This window comes from Octodon degus, unplaced genomic scaffold (assembly GCF_000260255.1).
Source record: "Octodon degus isolate 3935 unplaced genomic scaffold, OctDeg1.0 scaffold00123, whole genome shotgun sequence".
Taxonomy (NCBI): Eukaryota; Metazoa; Chordata; class Mammalia; order Rodentia; family Octodontidae; genus Octodon; species Octodon degus.
In genome coordinates, this window is record NW_004524699.1 from 4648026 (window position 1) to 4669016 (window position 20991).

At 54.2% G+C, this 20991-nt stretch overlaps 1 protein-coding gene across 8 annotated transcripts in view; it reads left to right on the forward strand.

The window, feature by feature from the left end:
• The first annotated feature begins 8280 nt into the window (after positions 1-8280).
• Positions 8281-20991, forward strand: part of Rapgef1 (Rap guanine nucleotide exchange factor 1) — an 86824-nt gene continuing 74113 nt past the window's right edge. For 4 of the 8 annotated variants that reach the window (XM_023700272.1, XM_023700274.1, XM_023700273.1 and 1 more), the window contains exon 1: positions 8281-8496. In XM_023700272.1, coding sequence (XP_023556040.1) covers positions 8433-8496 — 64 coding nt within the window. In that variant the 5' untranslated portion in view covers positions 8281-8432. The remainder of the gene's footprint in view (positions 8497-20991) is intronic. The other 4 variants (XM_023700277.1, XM_023700278.1, XM_023700279.1 and 1 more) reach the window with 3 other exon arrangements.

Sequence of the window (20991 nt, forward strand, 5' to 3'; positions counted from 1 at the left end):
GCCTGGACACTCGCCTGGTCTAGGGGCTCTCATGGGTAACATGTGAACAGTGGCTTCTTTCACCCACACGCCATTGAGAGTCTCTGAGTTCATTCTTTTTTATTGCTGAATAGTTTTCCATTCTACAGACATATTAACTGCTTCTTGGTGTGGAAATGTGGCTGGGTGAACCATCTAGCTCCATTTCGTGGAATGGGTTGCGATATGTGGGACCAGCAAAGCAACTGACTTCGTAACAGCAGGGAAAAGACTCAGACACTTTGCCAAAGAGGAGAGATATGTTCACCCCATTAGTCAAGGGGAAATGCAAATCAAAACCACCACAGCGAAACTGCCACATGCTGGGATGCCTGTCTCAGAAGCTGGGAAGTGAGAATGCTGACCAGCCTGGCGCTGCTGGTGGAAGCTGAGGGAGCAGGAAGCTGGGAGGCTGGTGGCTGCCTTCTGCCTCACAGTCACCTCATGGTGAAGACCTCGCAGGACCTCTGTGCAGCACCAGTGAGAGCCAGTGGAGGAATAAACTGCAAGCAGTGGGATGATGTTCAGCCCCTACAGGAGGGGTGCTGACGCGCTGCAGTGTGAGCCTGCTGTGAGGACTGTGTGCAACAAGCTGGTCTCAGAGATGCTCGCCAGCTACTTAGAGTAGTCAGAATCATCAGGGTTGGGAATACAGCTCAGAGGCGGGTGCTGTCCCAACGTGCTGAGGCACGGGATTACATCCCCAGCATAGCAGCAGAAGAAAAACAGTACAGCTAGCAGGCTGGGAGCCTCGGGAAGAGTGGGCCTCAGTGTTTAATGGGGTGGGGTTTCTGTTGAGATGGAAGAGCTCTTGCGCACCAGGCAAGTGCTGTAGGGTGGAGCTACATCCCACTCTTACCATAGTCTTTAAAAATCGTTGTGCATTCCAAATATTTTTATTATTTATTTACATAATCACTTAATCTTAAATTCTTACTACAGTAAGCTATTTGAGAACATTTTTTGAGTATTCTGTGCATGACCAGTGTATTACCTCAGCCTTGCTCTGTAGCTATTTGGCCTCTGCTTAGTGCTAGCTCTGGCCCAAGAGGGACTCGTGCTGACTGGAAGCCATCCCAGAGTCCCAGGGTGTGGTGACCGCTGCATTGGGCGTAGGCCATGAGGACCCATGTGGTTGCAGAGACTGGAACTGCCCAGGGCAGGAAGCTTACAGCCAGGGCAGGCCCCAGACCTCTGGGCGGCAATCTTACCACCTGGACTTTTTAGCTGGGCTCTTCAGGGACCCTACAAAAGGCTTGCAGGGCCCTCTGGCCAGCTGGCGTTTTGTCCTGTGTCCCCAGAGTCTGCCCGTGGTGGGAGTGGCCTGTCCGTCTAGTGGGCACTACCTTGTGGGGTTGTAGTTTGGCTGCTGGCCTGGGGAGCAGGCGCTCAGGTGGTACTCGGACAGTGGGAGCTGCCGCCCACCCCAGGGGTGCCATGAGCATGCGTTTCTGAGACTTGGGGCTGCTGGCCTGTGTTTGGGAAGGTTTCACTGGTGTGAAAGGTGGTTGGACAGAAGTGAGGGCCGGGTTCTGAGTCTCCTAGCCGGCAGCCCTGCTGGAGAGAGAGCCTGGCACTTCTTTGCGGGGATCCCAGCCGAGATCATAGTAGCCTCTCTGGGCCCTGAGGACCTGGGCATCTCTCCAGAGCTGGTGTTTTGTTGACAGGAGCACAGCAACATGTTGGAATTGCATTATGAATTTAATGACATTTCTGAGGAGACACAATATTGTAGTAGAGTGGATTATGAAATAGTACCTGTTGATTCGGAAAATTAAGTTATGAGAGCTGGGCATGGTGGTGCATGCCTGTAATTCCAGCTTTCGGAGGCTGAGGCAGGAGTCACAGGGTAGAGCCCAACTTTGTGAGGCCCTGTCTCAAAATAAATAAATGAAAAGGGCAGGGGGTAAAGCTCGATTTGAAGGCCCTGGTTCAGCCCCCAGAACTGCAAACGCCTGCCAGCCTATGGGATGTGCCCTCAGCACCATGCTGGGGCAGTATAAAGTGCTGGTCCCTCTCCTGCTATCGTCCTTGGTGCCCGTGCTGTGCCTTTCTGGCAGGAGGCACTTGGGATGCCACGCGGCCAGGTCTCAGTCTGGACGAAGCGCTTCCTTCCATGAGAGCCGGGCCTTCCAAGGGCTGGCCTCTGGACCTTGCTCACAGGTGCACCTCTGTTTTGGCTTCCCAGTTGGATGTCTGGTCACGTGGCTGTGACAGCTGGGGTGGAGGACTATGAGAGAGAGTGTTTGGTGGGTTCCTTCTTATATAAGTGGTGTACTTGGGGATGAAAGAAAACAGCCACATTGGTAGGTGTCAGTTCCAAGTAGGGTATCAGCGGGGAATGATCAGGCACACAGGGCCAGGACATCCGCTCCTGTCCCATCCGAGGGCTGCTGGGTCCCTGGAGTGCTGCCTGCTCTGGTCCTCACACCTGAGCACCTGGAGGTGCCAGGGTTGGGCTGTGGACTGGCGTTTCTCATAGGCTCCCAGATGCTCCAAGGACTAGCGGCATGACTGCTGCTCCAAGTGTGGAGAGGAACTGGGAGAGGAACAAAAGGAAGGAGAGGGCAGAAGCTCCCCTTAGAGTGATAACAGCAGTGATGGGAGAACAGAGCTTCCGCCGTGATTGCCAGGAACCAGGCTGCAGGTGTTAACTCTCGTAGCAGTACTGCAAGGTAGTGGCAGCAGCTGTGAGTTCCTGGCAGAAGACAGGGCCCAGAGGGGCTGCTGACCCAAGCCTTGATGGTGTAGAGGGAGCTGGGGTGCGTTCCCTGGAAGATAGCAGTGCAGCAAGAAGGTGAGGCCAGGAGCAGCGCGGTATGGCCACCCTGCTCCCGGTACGGGCTGCTGGGCCCTGGCATGAGAGGAGAGAACACAGGGATCTGATGGCTCTGACAAGAGGGCGCGGAAAGGTAGCAGCTTTGGGGGGATGCGCCTGGGACCATGAGCTCACTAGGATGATGTGTTTGCCTTACTGCTAAGGGATGCAATTCACACTAAGCATCTAAGATCAGGGTGGAAGTCCCCATCTGCCAGGACTGGAAGAGCACAGTGGCCTGTGAAAAGCTCCCTGCATGCTCTTCACATGAGGCTGCCCAGGAGGAGTCCTTCCCTGGGTCCTCCTTCCTGAACTGTGCCCCTGGAGCTCCTAGGACCAAGACCTCCGGTCTTTCTGGACAGTGGCGTCTGCCTAAACACAGGTGCTTCTCAGATGTGTGCTCACGGCCTGCGTCTCCCTCGGTGGTGGCCGCACACATCTGCTGCTGCTCCTGTCTGAGTGGTGGTACCTGAGTCCACAGGGGCTCTTGTGACAGAACTCCACAAACGGGCCGCTTATGAACAGCCATCATCTAGTTTTCAGTTCTGAAAAGCTTGAGGTCAAAGCATTGGCAGGCAGGTGTCCTGGGAGGGTGTTGGTCTTTCTGGTTTACAGGTGGCATTTTCTGCCATGTTGTCGCATGGTAGAAGGAACCCATGGTACCTCTTTGGCTTCTTTAATAAGGGTACTAGTGTGGAAAGTGATGGCACATTCCTGCTATCCTACCATTTGAGAGGCTGAGGCAGGAGAATGGCCAGGAGTTCTAGGCCAGCCTGGGCTATAGACAAGACCCTTTATCAAGGAAAGTAATAAATGAACAGGGCACCAGTCCCCCCATAAAAGCCTGCCCTCCTGACGTAACAGCTCCCCCAGGCCGTGCCCCTCACAGGCTGCCGTGTGTGTGCGGCTCCGGTGTGAGTGGCGGTGCACACGTGTTGAGAGCTTTGCAGATATCTGCAAGCATCTGGGCTCTGTGCCTAGAGTAGGGTGCTCGGTTCTGTGCCTCACTCTGCCCGGAGTCCTCTTAAGTCTCCCTAGAGTCACCTTGACTCCTGCCTCGCAGCAGTACATCCTGCTTCAGTCACGGAGCACCCAGTAACCACCAATAAACAGGGTGAATTGATGAGATTGCCCCGCCTGGAGGTGCCCGCTGCATACGTGGAGCAGAAGCTGTGCAGTGTTGGTTGCTGCATCCACACGGTGCCCATGACCCGAGGCGCTCCTGTGCCCTCAGCCCTGGCCAGGGGATGTGCGGTCTGAAGGCTGAGTTCTAGGGCTGTAGTAACCATGGGGAACCTTTCCCAACAGGAGTCTTGGTGGGGGGAGCTTGTGGCACACCTGAAGGTTGCATTGAGAGTAAGCTGGACACTGACTGTAGGTGTCGTCCGTCAGCTGGAGAGGAAGGAAGGAGGATCCTGCACATCCGGATGGCAGGTGAAGCAGGTCTTTGTGGGGTGGGGAGAGGTGACAGGGTCGCTTGGAGACCAGGCTCCAAAGGCCTTACCTGCCAGCGGAGGCACAAGAGGCTTCTTTGAAGATGTTCCAAGCAACACAAAGAGTTCATATAGCTGGGTGTGGTGTTGCAGGCCTGTAATCCAGCTTTCTGGAGGATCAGCCTAGCGTGGCCAACTTAGTGACCTACTAAGACCCTGTCTCAAAGTAGGAAATAAGGGACTGAGGAGGTAGCTTGGAGTCTAAGTGCCTGCCTGGCATGTGCAAGGACCCAGGTTTGATCCCTGATACCAGCAGTGTGCCATGTCAGCCCCAATCTGTGCCAGCCACTGAAACTGGGTGTGATGGCACACCCCTGTAATCGCAGCACTGGGGGGGGGGTCTGAGACAGGAGAATCGCTATGAGTTAGAGCTGTTTAGGGAGACCCTATGCCAAATAAATAAATCTTAAAAAAAAAGTAAGAAATAAAACAGGCTAGGGATGTAGCCCCAATGTATCCTCAGTGCAAAGGCCCTGGCTTCCATCCCCACAGTCACAAAAGGAAAGAGAGCACATTCAGGTATCCCCAGAGTGTTCCAGATATCATGAAAAAGAGACAAAGGAGAAATGTGCTATTTTTGTACTTTTTAAAAAACTTGTATTACTGAGGATTGAACTCAGACTTGCACATGTTGCATAAGTACTCTACCACTGAACTCTACTCCTAGCTTTTTTTATTTTGTTTTGATACAGGATTTCACTGAATTGCCCAGGCTGACCTGGAATTTACTGTCCTCCTGCCTCAGCTTCCTAAGTAACTAGGGTTATGGCATGAGCCACTGTGCCTGTCTTTTTAAAAAAGATAACATCTTCCTTTCAGTTCCGGGGCTGTAAGCCTTCCCACTGTCCTATCCCGAGGGCTGGATCTAGCTCCTGGCCAACCTTGGCTTTGGAATGAAGGGTGGATGAGTGGCTTCCCTGGATGTGGTGCTGAGCTGGTGCCCAGCAGCCCTTGCTTCAGTGAACCAACGTCAGCCAAGGTGGACCAGCTGCCATCTCCTCAGGACCTTGGAGTTACAGGGGAGGGACAGGCTCTGAGCACCTTGTGGGTAGGGGGAGGTCGCCGAGGATGGAGGCCAGCTCATTGCTGCAGGCTGCCCCCTGGCCCACCTGTTAGAGCACCAGCTTTGTGGGGTCCCAACACAGTTCTCGGAGGGGCCCAGCACCTAACTCAGGAGCTGTAGAGACACGGCCCTGGCTAGCTATGGAAAATCCCAGGGTCATGCCCTGCCCTGCTGGGGCCAGGGACGCGTTCTCCAGGTGCCCAAGGGAAATAGTTCCCCTCCTTGGACCTTAGCTTCCACATTTCCTTGTAATGAATCAGACAAGCTCAGGGTTTGTTTGTTTTTCTTCCTTCCAGAGACAGGGTCTCACTATGCAGTTTAGGCTGGCCTTGGACTCGTTGTGTAGCCCATGCTGACCTTGAAATTGTAGTGATCTTTCAGTCTCAGCCTCCAGTGCGCTGGGACTACAGACCTGCAGTGGGACTGGCGAAGGCATGTGCTTCTCCCAGGATAGTGCGCGTGTCTGGTTTGACACCTTGAGAACACAAGACCCTGAAACAAGTATGGGGCACCTGTAGGGCACTAGCTGCTGCGCCCCCCTGCATCCCTCCACACCTCAGCCCTGCTGTGCCCATCGTTCAGCCTCCAACCCCCACCCCCAGCCTCTTAGGCATTGAGGTCTCCAGCTGCCCTGCCCTGCGCTGCTGGCGCCATCCATGGTAACTGACAAATGTTTTGTGGATGCCACTGGGCTCGCCCTGCACTGCTAGAATCAGCTCAGCCGGTCGCTGAGGCCCCGCCCCTGAGCTGGGGCACGCCAGTGCTCGAGGAGAGGACCCTTGCGTTTCCTGTGATAGCTGTATACCATGTGCCCCGGCCCTCCACAGACTCCTCCCAGGCAGGCCTGAAGAGCAGCTCTGGGCCTCTCTCCAGGTCCCTTTGAACATGTGCTGGCCGAGCCGGAACCCCACTTGGGACATTCCCACAATGCTCAGTGCTTCCTCGAATTGTTGCCTTTCTCCCCAGGAGGGAAGTAAGCACAGCAAACCTTCCTCTTGAAGGCAAGCGCACGGCTTCGAGACTGCTCCTGGGCACCGCCTGTAGCCTGGTCCCTGTGTGTCTGATCCCATGGATCTCCTGGCCTTCCCTTCTAACTTCTATCTTTAAAAACAAAACCTCCCTCAAGTAAGCTGCGCCCATCACAGGTCGGACTCTGTTGTCTGAGTCCAGTGTGTCCTGCATGGAGAGGAGCACTGTCCCCAAAATGCCTCGCCCTGGTGTAGCCCTGTGCTGACTGTTGCGCTCCCTGGTACCTTCACAGTCCGAGTGTTGCTCCTGTGGTGCAAGTGTTGATGAGCACACTGTGGCTTTAGCAGCAGACCTTGCTGTGATGGGGGAGGGTGAGTGGTCCGTTTCAGTACCTTGCGCCCAGGGCATGAGAGACTCAGCAGCAGTACTCTTCTTTACTAGGTGTTGTGTGCCATTGCCTCTTAAATACCTTGTGCCACCCATAAGTTACCCTGTGAAGCAGAGGGCAGAACCGCCCAGATTTTCAGATGTGAAAAAAGTTCAGAGAGGTAATGTTTGTGTTCCACAGTTGCCTCCAGGTTTAGACTAAGTGGCTGACCTCCCTGGCGAGTTTGCTCCACTACTCTCACTGGGCTGGTGACCTTGACCCCTGCCCCTCCTTGGAGCACCTAGAACATGGGAAGGGGCTGATGTGCCCATCTCCTGGGCCCTGCGGCTCTGAGTCAGTGATCTGGGGCGTCACCTCAGGGCATGGCTGGCAGCTGGGTCCTGTGTGATCTAATGGGCATCAGCCCGCACATCCCCCGCTTTCCTGAGTGTCTGTGCAGGGCTTGGGAGTGTGTTGTGCCGGCTGTGCAGCGAGCCTTCTGGTGACGTTGCCTTTCAGTTTTGTTCTGCCTGGTGGGGGCTCACGTTGTCTTCCTGTGGTGCTCACCTGCCCATCTGGATTGGAAGTGTGTTCTCCTTTGGAGAATGCTGCTACCCATGCTGTCCTGAGCTGGGTGTTCTCGAGGACTCCTTAGGGATGGCCAGTGGTCACCTCCTTTGATCCGCCCCGAACAGTTCACACTTGAACCATCTGGGACCACGATGGAAAGGGACTGACCAAGAGCTGTCCCATCCGTGAAGTCCTGGTTCAGATACAGGGCCCTCAGGAAGCAAGTTGTTGGGGATGGGGGTGCATTTGCTCCTGGAAATGTGTAGGAATGTATCAGCTAAGAAGCAACAGAGCTGGATCTCAGCCCACGTTCCACCACGAGGAACGGCCACAGACAGACGCCACCACTGTGCAGGGTAATCAGGGAAAAGAAGATACCAATGAAGCGCAAGCAGACTGCGTGGCCTCGGGCAGCCGCGCTGTTGCCGCAGAGGAGGGCCTATTCCTGGATGGTGTGCTAGGCTGGGGGCCAGGGGAGAACGCCTTTGCTCCTTTGTTTATTTCCTCACCTGCCCACCTGGTTGTTTGTTCAGCAGTTTCTAGGCACCTGGTGTGTGCCACATACCCTGCCTGTCGTGAATTCAGAGCTCAGGACAAGTGTCTTTAAGGTGCTTGGTTTTTCTCATACCAGAGCAGTGTTCATGAAATCTGTTTACTGTGACGTATTGCATGTGGTGCATCTTGATCTAAGAGCAAGAGCTTTAGCCGTGGTGCCGTACCTCAGAACCGGCTGTGGGACTTCCCACGTCTGGCTCACTACCTGGTCGTCGTGCTACGAAGGGCCTCACTTGGTCCATTCTCTGAGGCAGCTGCCAGCAATAGCTTCCTCGAACAATAGCTCAGGAGGCTGAGGAAGGAGCTGCTGGAGTAGCCTGTCAGAAGCCCAGCGGAGGGCGGGCGATAACAAAGCCTTTCCTCTCGTTTCCTCCCTGGGACGGAGTTTGAAGGGTGGAGGCAGAACCATTCAGAGCAGAATTCCTCTTAGTCTTCCCGAGGAGGGTACACCACGACTGTGCTTCTGGGAGACTTGGGGTGTCCCAGAGATGACCCCCCTTTTGGCCAGTGACTTCGTCTTTATTTGCTGTGTCACAAACAGCAGGACTTGAAAGGGCCCAGTGATCCTCTGGCTTTAGAATGGGCAATGCTGTTGAGAAGCAGAAGCCCCTGAGACAAAGTGCTCTGTGTCCCTGGAAACCAGGTAAGAAGGCCTGGGCCACCTTTCCAAGAAGTGGTGAGGGGACAGCCTCCTGTCGGTGGGTGGCTTACATTGGAGCCAGGGCTGATGGGAGGCTCTTCCAGCCGGCTGATACCTCGATAGGGTGGTTTGGAGAAAACCCACAGGTGGCTGTAAGGACTAAATTGGTTCTGGTCCCATCCCCATGCCTGGGCTTGGCCTGGTGAGAATTGTGGTTCTCTTGGGTGTTTGGTTCAGTGCAGCATTTGTCTATGCATATTTTAGGAGAGTTCTGATGTATAGGAGTTTGAGTCTCTGGTGATTTTTGTTTTAGAGAATGTTATAAGTGGCTTTTAAACATAATCCAGCTTCTGCCTTTTCAGTCCTGGGTGCCTTCTATAGGAGCACCTCCTGCCCACCCACCCATGGTGTTCGTGGTACGGGCCACAGCCTTTCCTAACCTTCCTGCCTGCAAGGGGCTCTTGTTGGTCTCAGTCCTGAGAAGGAAGCAGTGGGTGGAGCAGCCCTGGTGCTGCTGGACCCAGGGGTTTCTCTGCATGAGCAGGTGGCTCATGCAGACCCTGGCAGCGCCTTCCCTTACTTGCCAGAAGCAGCTGCAGTAGGCTGGGTCTGTAGCAAGACCACTCCTTTGTAATTGCATGTGATGTGTGTCCACAGAACACAAAGTCAGCTTGCGTAGTATGCTTGGGAACATGAGCAGTGGTCAGCACTTGTGGTCAAATTATAGAAATCTCTCCCTCTTGTAAAAGGAAAAAGTAGACGGGAGATATCTCAGTAGCACCATGTCTGCCTGGCAAACGAGAGGTCCTAAGTTGAATTCCTAGTACAAAAAAAAGAGGAGTAGGTGGTATACTAGCTTACTGTCAGGTGGTACCCTTTCTGCCTCTGGAGTTGGTGGGACTGTCAGTTCAGAAAGGGTCCTCTGCCGCCACCCTTCATTGGCTGCTGGCATAATAGAGCAGCGTCAGTGCTGTTAGAGGGCAGCTGGGGAAGGTGGGATGTGAACTGGACAGGAGGTTGTGATGGGGTATCCCTTCCTCCCTCCCTCTCTCCCTCTTCTCTCTCCCCCACTCCCCCAGCACACTGAGCACACCCCCACCTCTGAGCCACAGCTCGTCCCTGCCACCCATCTCAGGGATGGCGGTGGCACTGCACCCTGTGGGAGAATGCACTTGCCTTCAGATAGCCAAGTTGCAGGATTTAGGACTGCAGAATGAGCCTGTCTCCTGTTTGTCTTAAGATGGTTTAACAAAGTATGGATATATAAATAAGTGAGGGCCTTCAGGTAACAGAGTAGGTTAAATTCACAACTTTGTCACCCTTTCATAAGATATTTTGTCACATTTTTAAAAATTAGCCAGGTCTAGTGGCTTTTGCCTATAATCCCAGCCTTCTGGGAGGCTGAGGCAGGAGGATCACAAGGTAGACCCCAGCGTGCACAGCTTAGCAAGAATCTGTCTCAGCATAGGGAATGAAAACAGGCTGAGGGATGTAGCCCAGTGCAGAGGCCGGCTGCTGGCTCTAACATCACAGCACGGGGGCAGACCTTAGCAGACCAGGCTTCCAGGGGTGGGCGGCGTGACCACCCTCTGCACTGAGCTGGGCCAGCTGGCACAGTGCACCCTTGACTGAGAAACTCAGTACGATCCCGAGGGCGGCTGTAACGCAGGTTGTCAGCAGCTGGCTCAGGCTCCTCTACTCAGCCTTGAACCTGTCTCTTCTGGCCTCCTGTGTAGATCCCGGCGTCCTTAGAGAGACACAGGCCCGGGGCTTCGCAGTTAATCCCATACAGGAAAGGATGTTGTGGTGTTTCTGCCAGAGCTCTGTTAAGGGTTAAATCTATATATCTGAGGCCATCTGCAAGCACAACAGACCTGTGTTCAGGTTGTTAGTCAAGACTTGGGTCATAACTTAAAGCTGAAAGTCCACAAATAAGCCAGGTGTTCACTGTTTGAGGGCCCACTGTGTCTCTCCAGCTACCAAGCAGAAGGGTGGCACTGACCCATGGTTCAGAAGCTGCTCAGAAAAGCACTCACCCAGCAGGTGCACAGCCCCAGGTTCCAAAGCAAAGAGGGGACTTTAATGTGCCTCATCACCCTGGAGTATCTCTGGTTCTGCTAGAAAATGTCAGAGTCAGAACTTGGGAAATGTTCCACTGGGAGCAGCTGGGGTCGCAAACTACAGAGAGGTTAGCATGCTTCTGTGCAGTTGCGTTCAGTGATGCAAGTGGGTTGTAGCAGCGCTCGATCTGAGGGTTCCTGGACCTGTGGCTGACGGAGGATGGGAGACAGCCGTGGCTCCTGACCTTGCAGGGCCCAGGGAGCAGGAGAGGCACGGCTTTGCCTGGGAGAGCTGTTCCTTAGCATAGGGAAGCCTGCAGCACTGTCTCCCGAGCGCAAAGCTGCTTACAACTAGCAGAATATGGCACACACCTGTAACTCCAGCACTCAGGAAGCTGAGGCCGGAGGGTCTCAAGTTCTAGTACATCTGGGGCTACACAGTGAGTTCAGGCCAGCCTACTGTAGAGCAAAACCCTGTCTCAAAAAAACAGAACAAGAGGGACGGGGGAGATGGCTCAGAAGACTTACGTGCCTGCCTGGCAAGTACAAAGACCTGGGTTATGATCCCTGGTATCACATGCTGCGCTGGCCCTGGATCCCTGGGTGCCCATGCCAGCCACTGAAGCCAGGTATAGTTGCACACACCTGTAATCCCAGTGCTGGGGAGGCTGATACAGGAGGGTCACTATGAGTCTGAGCTGCATAGTGAGACCCAGTACCACATATACGCTACATAGAACAAGACACAGCTGCAAGCCATGTCCAAGTAGCATGATGGATGCCTTGCGAGGAGCCACAGTCACGGTGATGCAGAGCACCTTCACAGTTTATCTGTGTCTGCTTTATATTCAGAAATGGATTTCAGAACATTTAGGAGTGTGTGTGTGTGTGTGTGTGTGTGTGTGTCTGTCTGTCTGTCTGTCTGTCTGTCTGGTGCTGGGGATGGCAGCTCTGGCTTTGTGTGTGGAAGGAAAGCACTTCACAAGGCACCACATTCACGGCCCCAGGATCTGACTTAGTGATGCCCAGGGACCAGCCTGACCCCATCCCTGCACCTTTTCCACAACCCACCTTCCTGAGGCTGCAGATCATTGCAGATGAATGATGGTTCCAGGCAAGCTGCAAAGCCCAGGGTCTACTGAATGCCAGGGAGCAGGGACTGGTTACATCATCTGTGGGTTTGCTGGGCCCACCACCCTGAGCTGGCAGGTACTACAAGCAGACTGACCTCGTTCAGAGCCACAGCCTGGCTGCATTCTGAAGGTAGGTGAAGGGAAATCGGTCATTACCTGCCCCACAGCCCTGTGGGCTGGGTCTAGAAGTGGGAGACTGAAGCGGCAGAGCATCCGCACGCAGATGCTGGCTCCCTCAGCCTGTCTGCCACGGCCTCCAGGGGTTCCCACTGGACGGAAACTTCGTTGGTGGTTTCAGATGGTGCAGGCCGCATGCTCAAAGGGGGCCAGCACTATATACTCTCAGGACCCAAATAGAAGAAAAATGTCCTGTGTTGTTGTTCTGTAATGATATACTCCAGGCCCATAAACCTGGCTTGTGGCGTTGCTGGCTAGGGCTCTAGCCCACCCCCATCCAGAACACCAAGGTGGGCAGTGGCTGTGTGTGCCTGAAGACCTGACCTCACCATGGAGGCATGGCGTGCCAGACTCTCTCCTTACCCTCACGCACAGTAGCCTTCGCTAGTCATCGCATCAGGCTTTGGATTCTTTCCAGATCCATGAGGACTTGGGGGAGGGATTGAGACAGGGTCTCACTACGTGATTCAGGTTGGCCTTGAACTCACTATATAGCCAGCCCAGGATGGCCTCAAACTCACGGTGATCCTCCTGCCTCAGCCTTCTGAGTGCTGGAATTATATGTGTGTACCACCACATGCAGTTCATAGAGATATTTTTTAAAAATTATCAGTTTACCTGAGGGTCACCTGCTGGGTTCGTTGTTCTGTCCCCAGCACCACTCAGAGCATGTCTTTGGCCCTTTGAACACTCCCTAGCCCATCGTAGCACAGTGTTGTACAGGAGGGTGGGTGTAGGTGAGGCAGCACCAGGAGACTTGGAAACCTCGTCGCCAGCCTTTCTCTGCCCAGACGGAATGCAAATGGGTGCGCTTCCCTCCACGACGGCTGTGAACTTGCAGTCAGTTTGTTATTGATGATCGTTCCCGTTGTGAAAGACTGTTTCACAAAAGGCAACCTTTTGGTGTGGCTTTGTTGACCCAAGTATCGGGAAACTTCAGAACTGAGTGCTAACTTGGACTCCTCTGAAACAGGTCTGTGATCTTGCCCTCCCAGAAGGCAGGCGGGCAGGCCTTCTTCCCCCTCCTCATCTCTCCGAAATAATTTGAGGAGTTGCATACCCTGTCCAGTATGGCTCCAGGAAGTATCACAGATACCAGAAGTTTCCTTGGGAATTAGAACTTGCAGCAGTGATTACAAATGAAATTACTGTCTCCTTCCAAAATCCCAGCAGCTGGTAGCCATACCAGTCTGGTATATGGAAATGCTAATGATTTGTGGGTTTGCACCCCACATGGGTGCCAGTGAGGGAAAGCTGGGCAGGGGCAGGGTCTCAGCGCTCCAAACCCAGTTCCTGTGCTGCAGGGCAAAGTTAGAGACTTGGGTTGTAGCCAGCCAGCAGGTGCTAAGACTTGCCTTCTCCAGGTAGGCCTGGAGCAGGCTGAAGGCCCTGCCGGCTATCCCTTTCTGAGCCTGTTTTTGGGCTCCGTGTAAAATCGCTAGTAATGCCCACTCCAGAGGATTGTTGTGAGAATTGAAGAGAGGATTCTTGGAAGGGGAGCTGGCCTGGGGTACTGTAAGCATCTAATAAACCATGGCAAGTTCATTATCATACATAGCAAAGTAGGAAGAATGGACCTAGATCAGAGGCCTGGGTCTCCCCCAACCAAGGCTGGCTGTGTCTGAGTTCGCATAGCTCTCAGCCTGAGCCTTCTCTTAGATGGCTGGTGGTCATAAGGGTCCCCTTGAGGTCTGTGAGCCAGTGACGAACAGTCTAGGTCTCTGTGGTTCACGTCTGCAAACTCTTGGTGCGTCTAGTGCCTCAGGAAAAAGTGCCAGGGCGCCTGAGCTCAGGTGCCACCTGAGTGGAACCGCTTACTGCAGGAGGAACCACCGATGAGCCCCACTTGGTTACCTGGAGTAGTAAACTGCTAGGACTTCCGCTTTCTGACCCCCACGCAGGCCACTAGTGTTGGAAGCTTGGCCCGTTTCATCGTTACACATGGTAAAGGGCTTGAACTTGGGAGCCTGGACGTGCAGATCACATGTGGAGCGCCTCAGTGTCAGGTAGGCACCAAGTCTGGTATCAGTGAAGTTGCAGGCGTGTTCAGATGTCATCAAAAATAGGTCCAGGGTAGGAGAGAAGCTTCTAAAAGCAAAAGGTTACTTAGTGGACTTTAGGAATCATAGATATGCTGAGATAGAATGGCACGGCCTTTGAAAATGATTCCCTCATTTGACGAGTGAAGAATTGAGGGCTTAGAGCGTGGCTTGTGTAGGATCAGTGACACGATGTCCGTGACTACTGTAATGTAATACAGCAGGCTGTTGGGATTTTGTGCAGACATTTACATGTATAACAAAAATCTAAACATGCGTTTATGTATGCCTATGACTGTTTTATATTAACAGGTTTTACATATCATAGAAGATAATTTCAAAACCTGTACACAATGTTACATATTGTATGTATCACATACATCCTATGTATTATGAAACCATAGTGTTTGTAAGTGGTACAATAATAGTTTACTGGAGTTCAATATTAAATACTGGTGGCTTCCTGTGTGCCAGGCCTGATTTAAAAATTTGTGTAACACCGTGGGCTTCTATTTGTGTATAGTTGACATGTAACTCAGGCCTCCCATAAATTAGATTTTTATTAAGCAAAAAATCAGATGTAGGAAATGGAAAACATAAGTGTGAAAGAATTTTTCTCATGAGAAGCATGGGGTGTTGTTTGGGTGTGGGTAAGAAAAGGGAAGGAAACTTGGCTCTGTCATCAGAGAGCTCCAAATTTAGAACAATGTCGGTCCTCACCGTTGGCTTTAAGATACCCTTCGCCCTGGGAACATGCGTAAAGTACATTTCCGCGCTTGGCTCTTTCTTGTCCAGCTGTATAGAGGGTGTGTCCACCACTTAAGGTAATAGCGTGGCAGCAGCCCCTTCTGTCCAGTTACCTCTCAAGCCACTGTTCAGGAACTGCTCGAGAGGCACCCCGTTTCGGGAGTCACGCCATGCTGAAGGACCTTGCAGGCCGCACAGTTGAGGAGGTGGCCCAAGGACAGCACATCTGTGTTTAGGGTCACGAAACTGCTTAAAGGAACAGAGAATGAATATTTTAGAAAAACAAAACCAAGACTGTTAGTAGACACTTAATGCAACCATTGAAAATGAGACCGTTTGAGATGTGGAAGCCATTCTTGGCTTTTGCAAACAAGGAGCCTGCACAAAGGCCTTCAGGCTGGGTGTTCTCTGTGGGCACCAAGGCAGGTTGCTCATCTGTGCGAAAGCTCACGAACGCTGGTTTTCAAGCCAGCACCCTGCAGCACCTGTCTCTGATCGAGGTGGCTCTGTGCTCACACTTTGACCTCCTCACCTGTCAAGAGAAGCATAGCCCAGAGGAGGCTTAGAGAACCTGTTCAGGAGACTGCAGTAACTCTCAGTGCTTTTCCTGTGCCATTAAATGGGACACTGTGCTAAAACCGTCCCATTGTGTCCATGCTTGGTCACTTGTTGATGGGGGGCTATTCATTTGTTCAAGAGATTGCTGTTGCATGGGTGTACATTAGCTCGGTTCTAGGCACAGGGCTACCTAATGACAAAGGAAAGCGTCGCTGCCCTCTGGAGTTTCTGTTTGCACCTAAAGTAAACTATGCTGTCTTGAGGACAGGTATGCTGTGGTGGGGAGTAGTGCCGGGTCCAGACTGGGGCGGCATTACTCATTCTGCAGGGGGTGATGGGAGGGCATGTGCAGTGTGAGGAGCAGCTCCAGGGTCTCTGGGAAAGGAGAACCAGGCTGCTGTAGGAGAGGGGAGCCTTGAGGCCGGGTGGCTGGCAGCGTGCCCTGGAGAGTGGCAGTAGGTGAGGTCATGTCTTGCAGGTGACTGCAGGGATGTAGGGGCAGGGCCTGGGGCTCGGGCTGCTGAGGTTTGGGTGGAGCAAGGAGGAGGACAGAGAGGAAGAAAAGGTGCTACTTGGACGGGGGACCGTGTTGCTGAGAAGAGAGAGGAGCCGTGGTGCAGACTTGATCAGGTCCCCAGGGATAGATAGGCGTGGCCCTAGGACTCAGCTCCCTGGTGGTCACTGCCCTCCACAGGAAGTTGCTGAGGGAGGAGCAAGAAGAGGAAGGGAGCGGCAGCAATGTCAGCGTGAGCCACCATGGTGTTCTGAGGGGCTTTGGCCTGATGGAGCCAAGACACCAGGCAGGAGCTGGCAGGGTAGGGTGTTGGCTGCCTCACTTACAGGCCATATGAGCAGAGCGCAGGATGAGCTGCTGGAAGGAAGGGGGCACAGCAGGAGGAGCTGGAACAAATGAATATCCCCCCATCAACAAGTGGCCGCTGGCACCGCCTGGTGCTTTGTGAACATCAACAGCCAGGGTCACAGTTCATGCTCCTGCGGCTGGTGGTTCAGGCAGGAAGGACTGCAGGCGCCTGCCCTCAGCCAGTCATCTGGTGGCTGGCAGGCTTCCCTGAGTGGCCAGTGTGGGAGAAGCAGAGAGAGGCTGGAGTCACCTTGCGAACATGAAGATGTGTGGCAGGAGGTGGGAGCCATGGCCTGTCACAGCTCTTGGGAGTGACGATGTTGCCTTTGGTCCTCCCAGCGTTCAGGCCTATGAGTGGCGGAGTGGGGACCCTTGTCCCGGATGCCCGAATCCCTTTCTTCTCCACTTTGCCTTCTGGCCAGTGTCTGCTCACAGGAGCAGCCTGAGGGCCGGCTGCCTCCTCCTGTTGCTGGGCATGGATCGTGTTTGGCAGAAGATAATTGTCTCATACTTGGGGTGGCCAAGGGAAGCAGAGATCAGGTTATGGCTCGCTGCCTGCTGCGTGGGTTTGGACAGCGGTATTTGTTATCACGCCTTGAGGTCATAGCAGTGTGCTTAATTAGGGCTGTTATGAGACAGATTTCTATCTCTGCTCTCCACTGTCTCCACTGGTCCCGCAGTACCCTGTGATGGTCCTTTACTTGTCCAGTCAGCTGACTCCAGTCCATTCAGCCACACTGGCTCCTTCAGTCCTTCCCTGAGGCTTCCTGGCTTCTGTCATCTGCCTTGACCCTTGCCTCTTCTGCCGTCAGCACAGGGACACCTTGCCTTGTCCAGGTTTAGCCCTGTCCTTCCTCTAGAGCTTGGAGTGGTCAGCCTCTGTCCCCTTGGCCAGTTGGGAGTAGAAGCCAGAGTGGAAAGGCTTGGGCATCAGGAACTTGGGCTCTTGTCCCTGGTTGTGTGGCTTTGGATAGGTCACTTCCCCTCAGGTCCATGACCCAAACAGAGTGGACCCACAGAGCCACGTCGGAGGCCGCCTGGGGTGGTGAAGTCTGTGCGTGCCGACACATCCTGGCGGGGGTGCAGTTCTGTGTGTGTGACTGCTGCACCCTGGTCCTGGCTGCTGGGTGTACCTGACGGCTCCTTCACAGGCTGCCAGAGTCACAGCTCCTCTGTGCCCCCCATCCTTAGGTGGCAGAATCTCAGTGGCCCCAGGGCTAGAGCAACTGTTGGTCCCTGAGCTCATTAGGAAAGCAGCTGGACAGATGGCAGGGTGGGGCCACCCTGCAGTCTCAGGAAAGCTTGGCCCTCAGCGAGCAGGCTGCGGCTGTCCTGGAGCACAGGGCAAGGCCGGGGTGCCCTTAGGCTTGACCTCATGTTCAGGGCCGTCTGACCTTGCCATCCAGGGAGCCTGGCAGTGTCCTCCGGGAGGTCCCTGGGACGGGATTCCAGCCCTGTGGCGGGAAGGGGGAAGGCTGCCCCCGCCCAGCTGGCCAGCCTCTGGCTGCGTCAGGATGCAGTGTCTGCTTTGCCCAGTTCACAGTGCGAGCAGTTCATCCCTCCATGGAGTTACCCCGAGACCTCAGGGAGACGTGTTTCTGTTGGGCTGTTTGCGCACCTGTAATGGCGAAGCCGCCTTGCTGTGTGAGGAGGCAGAGAAGGCGCAAGAGTGCGAGAGAGAAGGCTGGGTGGCGCTTGGGCACAGTGTGACTGTTCTCCATGACGGGCACCCTTGGCTGTTGTGCTGTGTAAATCGTCGATCACAGCACTTTCCTCCCTTTGCTGTTGCTTTACACTTTCAAGGTGTGTCCTTGTCTTTCCTGCTCTCTTAGTGGTTGGCACTGACGTTGTGTCCATGCCGGCAGCTACAGAAGGCACAGAGCCAGTGTCCGTTTCCTTTCTGGCCAGGGCCTGACAAACTGCTGCTTTCTCCGTCGGCCACTGTGCCATTCCAGGTGACAGTTGGCTGTGTTCCCACTTCCTAGAGCCCTGGGATAGGGCCCTGGGGCGAGGATCCGACGTCAGGGCACTCAGGACGTCAGCAGAGCTGGAGTCCTCTCCGGCAACTGTCCTGCCATCCAGAAGGTAGTCTGCAGTCAGGGCCAGGCTTTTTCTGGGTGGACTAGATAGTACGTAGTATATAGTAAATACTGGCTCTGTCTCGTGGGCTTTGTTTTGCTTTTCACAATCCTTTAAAATGGAAAGCCCTCCCTTAGCGGTAGACCCTTTGAAACAGGCCCGGCATGGCCTGTGAGAGCAGACTGTGGCGCAGGATGACCTGCAAACCTGCTCCCTGGTGCTTTTGCCCTGTGGGTCAGGGACTGGGTCAGCCTGGTCTCTGTGGCCAGGGGCCTCTTCCAGGGGCCTCCATCTCCCTTGACGCCCTGTGCAGTCTCGGGGCCAGCGCCTCCCAGGCACAGCATGTGAGTGAGTGGAGTAGCCATGGGAGGGCAGCCTCCCAGGGGCCCTAGAAGCGGAAGCGCTTTTGCTGCCCTAACAGAACCCTTTCTGCCTGTATGGTGGGTCAAGCCTCAGCAGTGAAGGGGCGCAGTGAGGAGCTGCAGAGGGGCTGCCGTCTGCAGTTTGTTTAAGTGTCTTACGTGAGTGTCTTTGCGTTGTCCCCATCAGCACAGTGCTGTGGACGGGATGCGAGGGAAGGGTGGCTCTGTCACAGGGGTCTGTCTCTGCTGTACTAATGCTGTCACTCATCCCCACCATGTTCAGGACAGCAGCTACCGGTCTGACATGGTTGACCTTGCTCCCCAACCCTCTGGGCTGTTGCTGAGATGCACTGTGGGCCTCAGCTCTAATATGACAGTGGCCTTTCGACTGGTGGCATGTGTGGCTGTCCTCCTGTCCTGCTCATAGGACCTTGCACAGTTCCTCTTTGGGCAGCTGCCTGACCTGTGCAGTGGGGGCTGTTTTGTAAGATGCACTGGACCAAATCGTTCTCAGAAGTCAGAACCAGGACCAGGAGAATTGAGACTGGTGGTGGGCATTTGAGCCAAAGGTCCAGGGGACTGGAGCCAGGGAGCCTTGACAAGCTGCCAGGTTAAGACAGCAAAACTTGGAGGAAGCTGCTTGCCTGAGGGTGTCACAGGCATTGAAGTGATGCCTGCCGTGTGCCAGGCATAGGCCTCAGCTACCATGGGACACGCACCATTCATGTGAGAGAAGCTGTGGCAGGAGTCGATGAGGGGCCAGCTGTGTCGTGAGGTGGGAGGCTGGCTGGCCTCCCTGAGTGGAGATTTGTGTGAAGACTTAAAGGGGTGAGGGAGTTGGCTTGGCAGTGTCTGTGTGTGGCACAAGCTTTCGAGAGGGAGGACCTGTAAGTGTCAAGCCACAGCAAGGAAGCTGGTGTGGCAGGCAGCAAGCTTGCGTCAGCCTTATGGGGCATTACAAGGGCATTGGTTTTTGTCACAGGAAAAAATGGGTAGCTGTTGCAGAATTGCAAGCAGAGCAGAATAATGTGACTTGTGTGTGCTGGGAACCCAGGGCTTCATGAATGCAACTGAGTCACCCGCCCACTCCCCTTGAGACAAGGTGTCACAGTATAGTTAAGGCTGGCCTTGAACTTGTGGCAGTCCTCCCACCTCAGCCTCCCAAGTGTTGGGATACAGGCATGTGCCACCACACCTGGCTAAGACCTAAGTGTTGGCAGAAATGAGGTCTTGTACTGGGAATGCTGGGTAGCGGGCCTGCATGAGTTGTTGGTAGTCCAGGCTAGAGCAAGGAGGTGGTAGCAAGTGGTAGTATGTGGACGTGAGCGCCAGCAGGGCTTCCTGATGGTTAGAGCTGGGCGTGGTGCAGTGGACGGACACAGGGCAGCGGACTGGCTTGCTGGCATCATGTTGGGGGGAGGCTGCGGGTTCAGTTTGGTCCTGCTCCTTGGGAGGTTTCCAAGTGGGCACTCAGAATACACAGCTCGGTGTGCAGGATCCAGGCCAGGGAATGGCCTGGGGGCCTGGGCGTGGACCAGTGAAGGCAAACCCAAAGCCCACTTATTTATCACAAAGTGCCAGCACTGCAGTTAAGGCCAAATAAGACTAAGCCTTCAGTTTAGGAAACATTAGCATCTTTTCTCTTAAGAGATAAACACATCACCTGTGCCGTAGGTTCACCACACTCGCGTAGGCCATGAGAAAACTAGTGATGTGTGGAGGAAATAAGCCCACCCCGCCTCTGGGGAGCCTGTGCAGCACTGAGGATGTGGGTGCGGCCTGAGCCTGCCTCCCTCCTCTGCAGACCTGTCTTCTTGCTGGAGCATCATGTGGTGTCCTTGCAGGAAGAGGACAATCAGCGGGCTGGCCTCCCAGTTGGGCCCAGTGTTGGGTCCCGTCGCCCTTCTGGAGCTGTGGCTGGCTGTCATGCTGTGTGGGCTGTCAGAATGGTGTGTGTCTTAGGTGGTCACAGGCAGAGTGAAATTCAAGCTGATGCAGGCTTAGGAGTTGTCGCGTTGGCACCCAGAGCAGTGTGTTGCTCTCGTTCTTCCATTTTCCCTCTGCAGCTACTTGGCACTCACTGTGTGTCAGTGCTGGTAAGTACAAACCTTTCCAGACCTGGGCTCCTGTCTAAAGCTCAGGACTCAGAGCTGTGGGGCGGTTTCCACAGGCCCTCCAGGGATGACAGGAGGCTGGTGTCATTGTGGGCGAGGTTGCACAGAAAGAAGTTCTGTAATTCCTACCTTAACAGGTGGTCGTGGCAGTTGCCTGGGGGTGGGGGGATCAGAAACCTTGGATAAGAAGGGTAAAACCTAATCAGGTGGGTGCATAGTTACAGACTGGTAGACCCTGTGACAGATCAGAGCTGAGATCTAAGGGCCAGGTCACAGTTAACTAAGTGAAGTATCAGAGGTGGTTGGGGAGAGGTGACACTTACAGGAAGGGGGAAACAGTGAACACAGGCCCTGGGGGGCAGGGCAG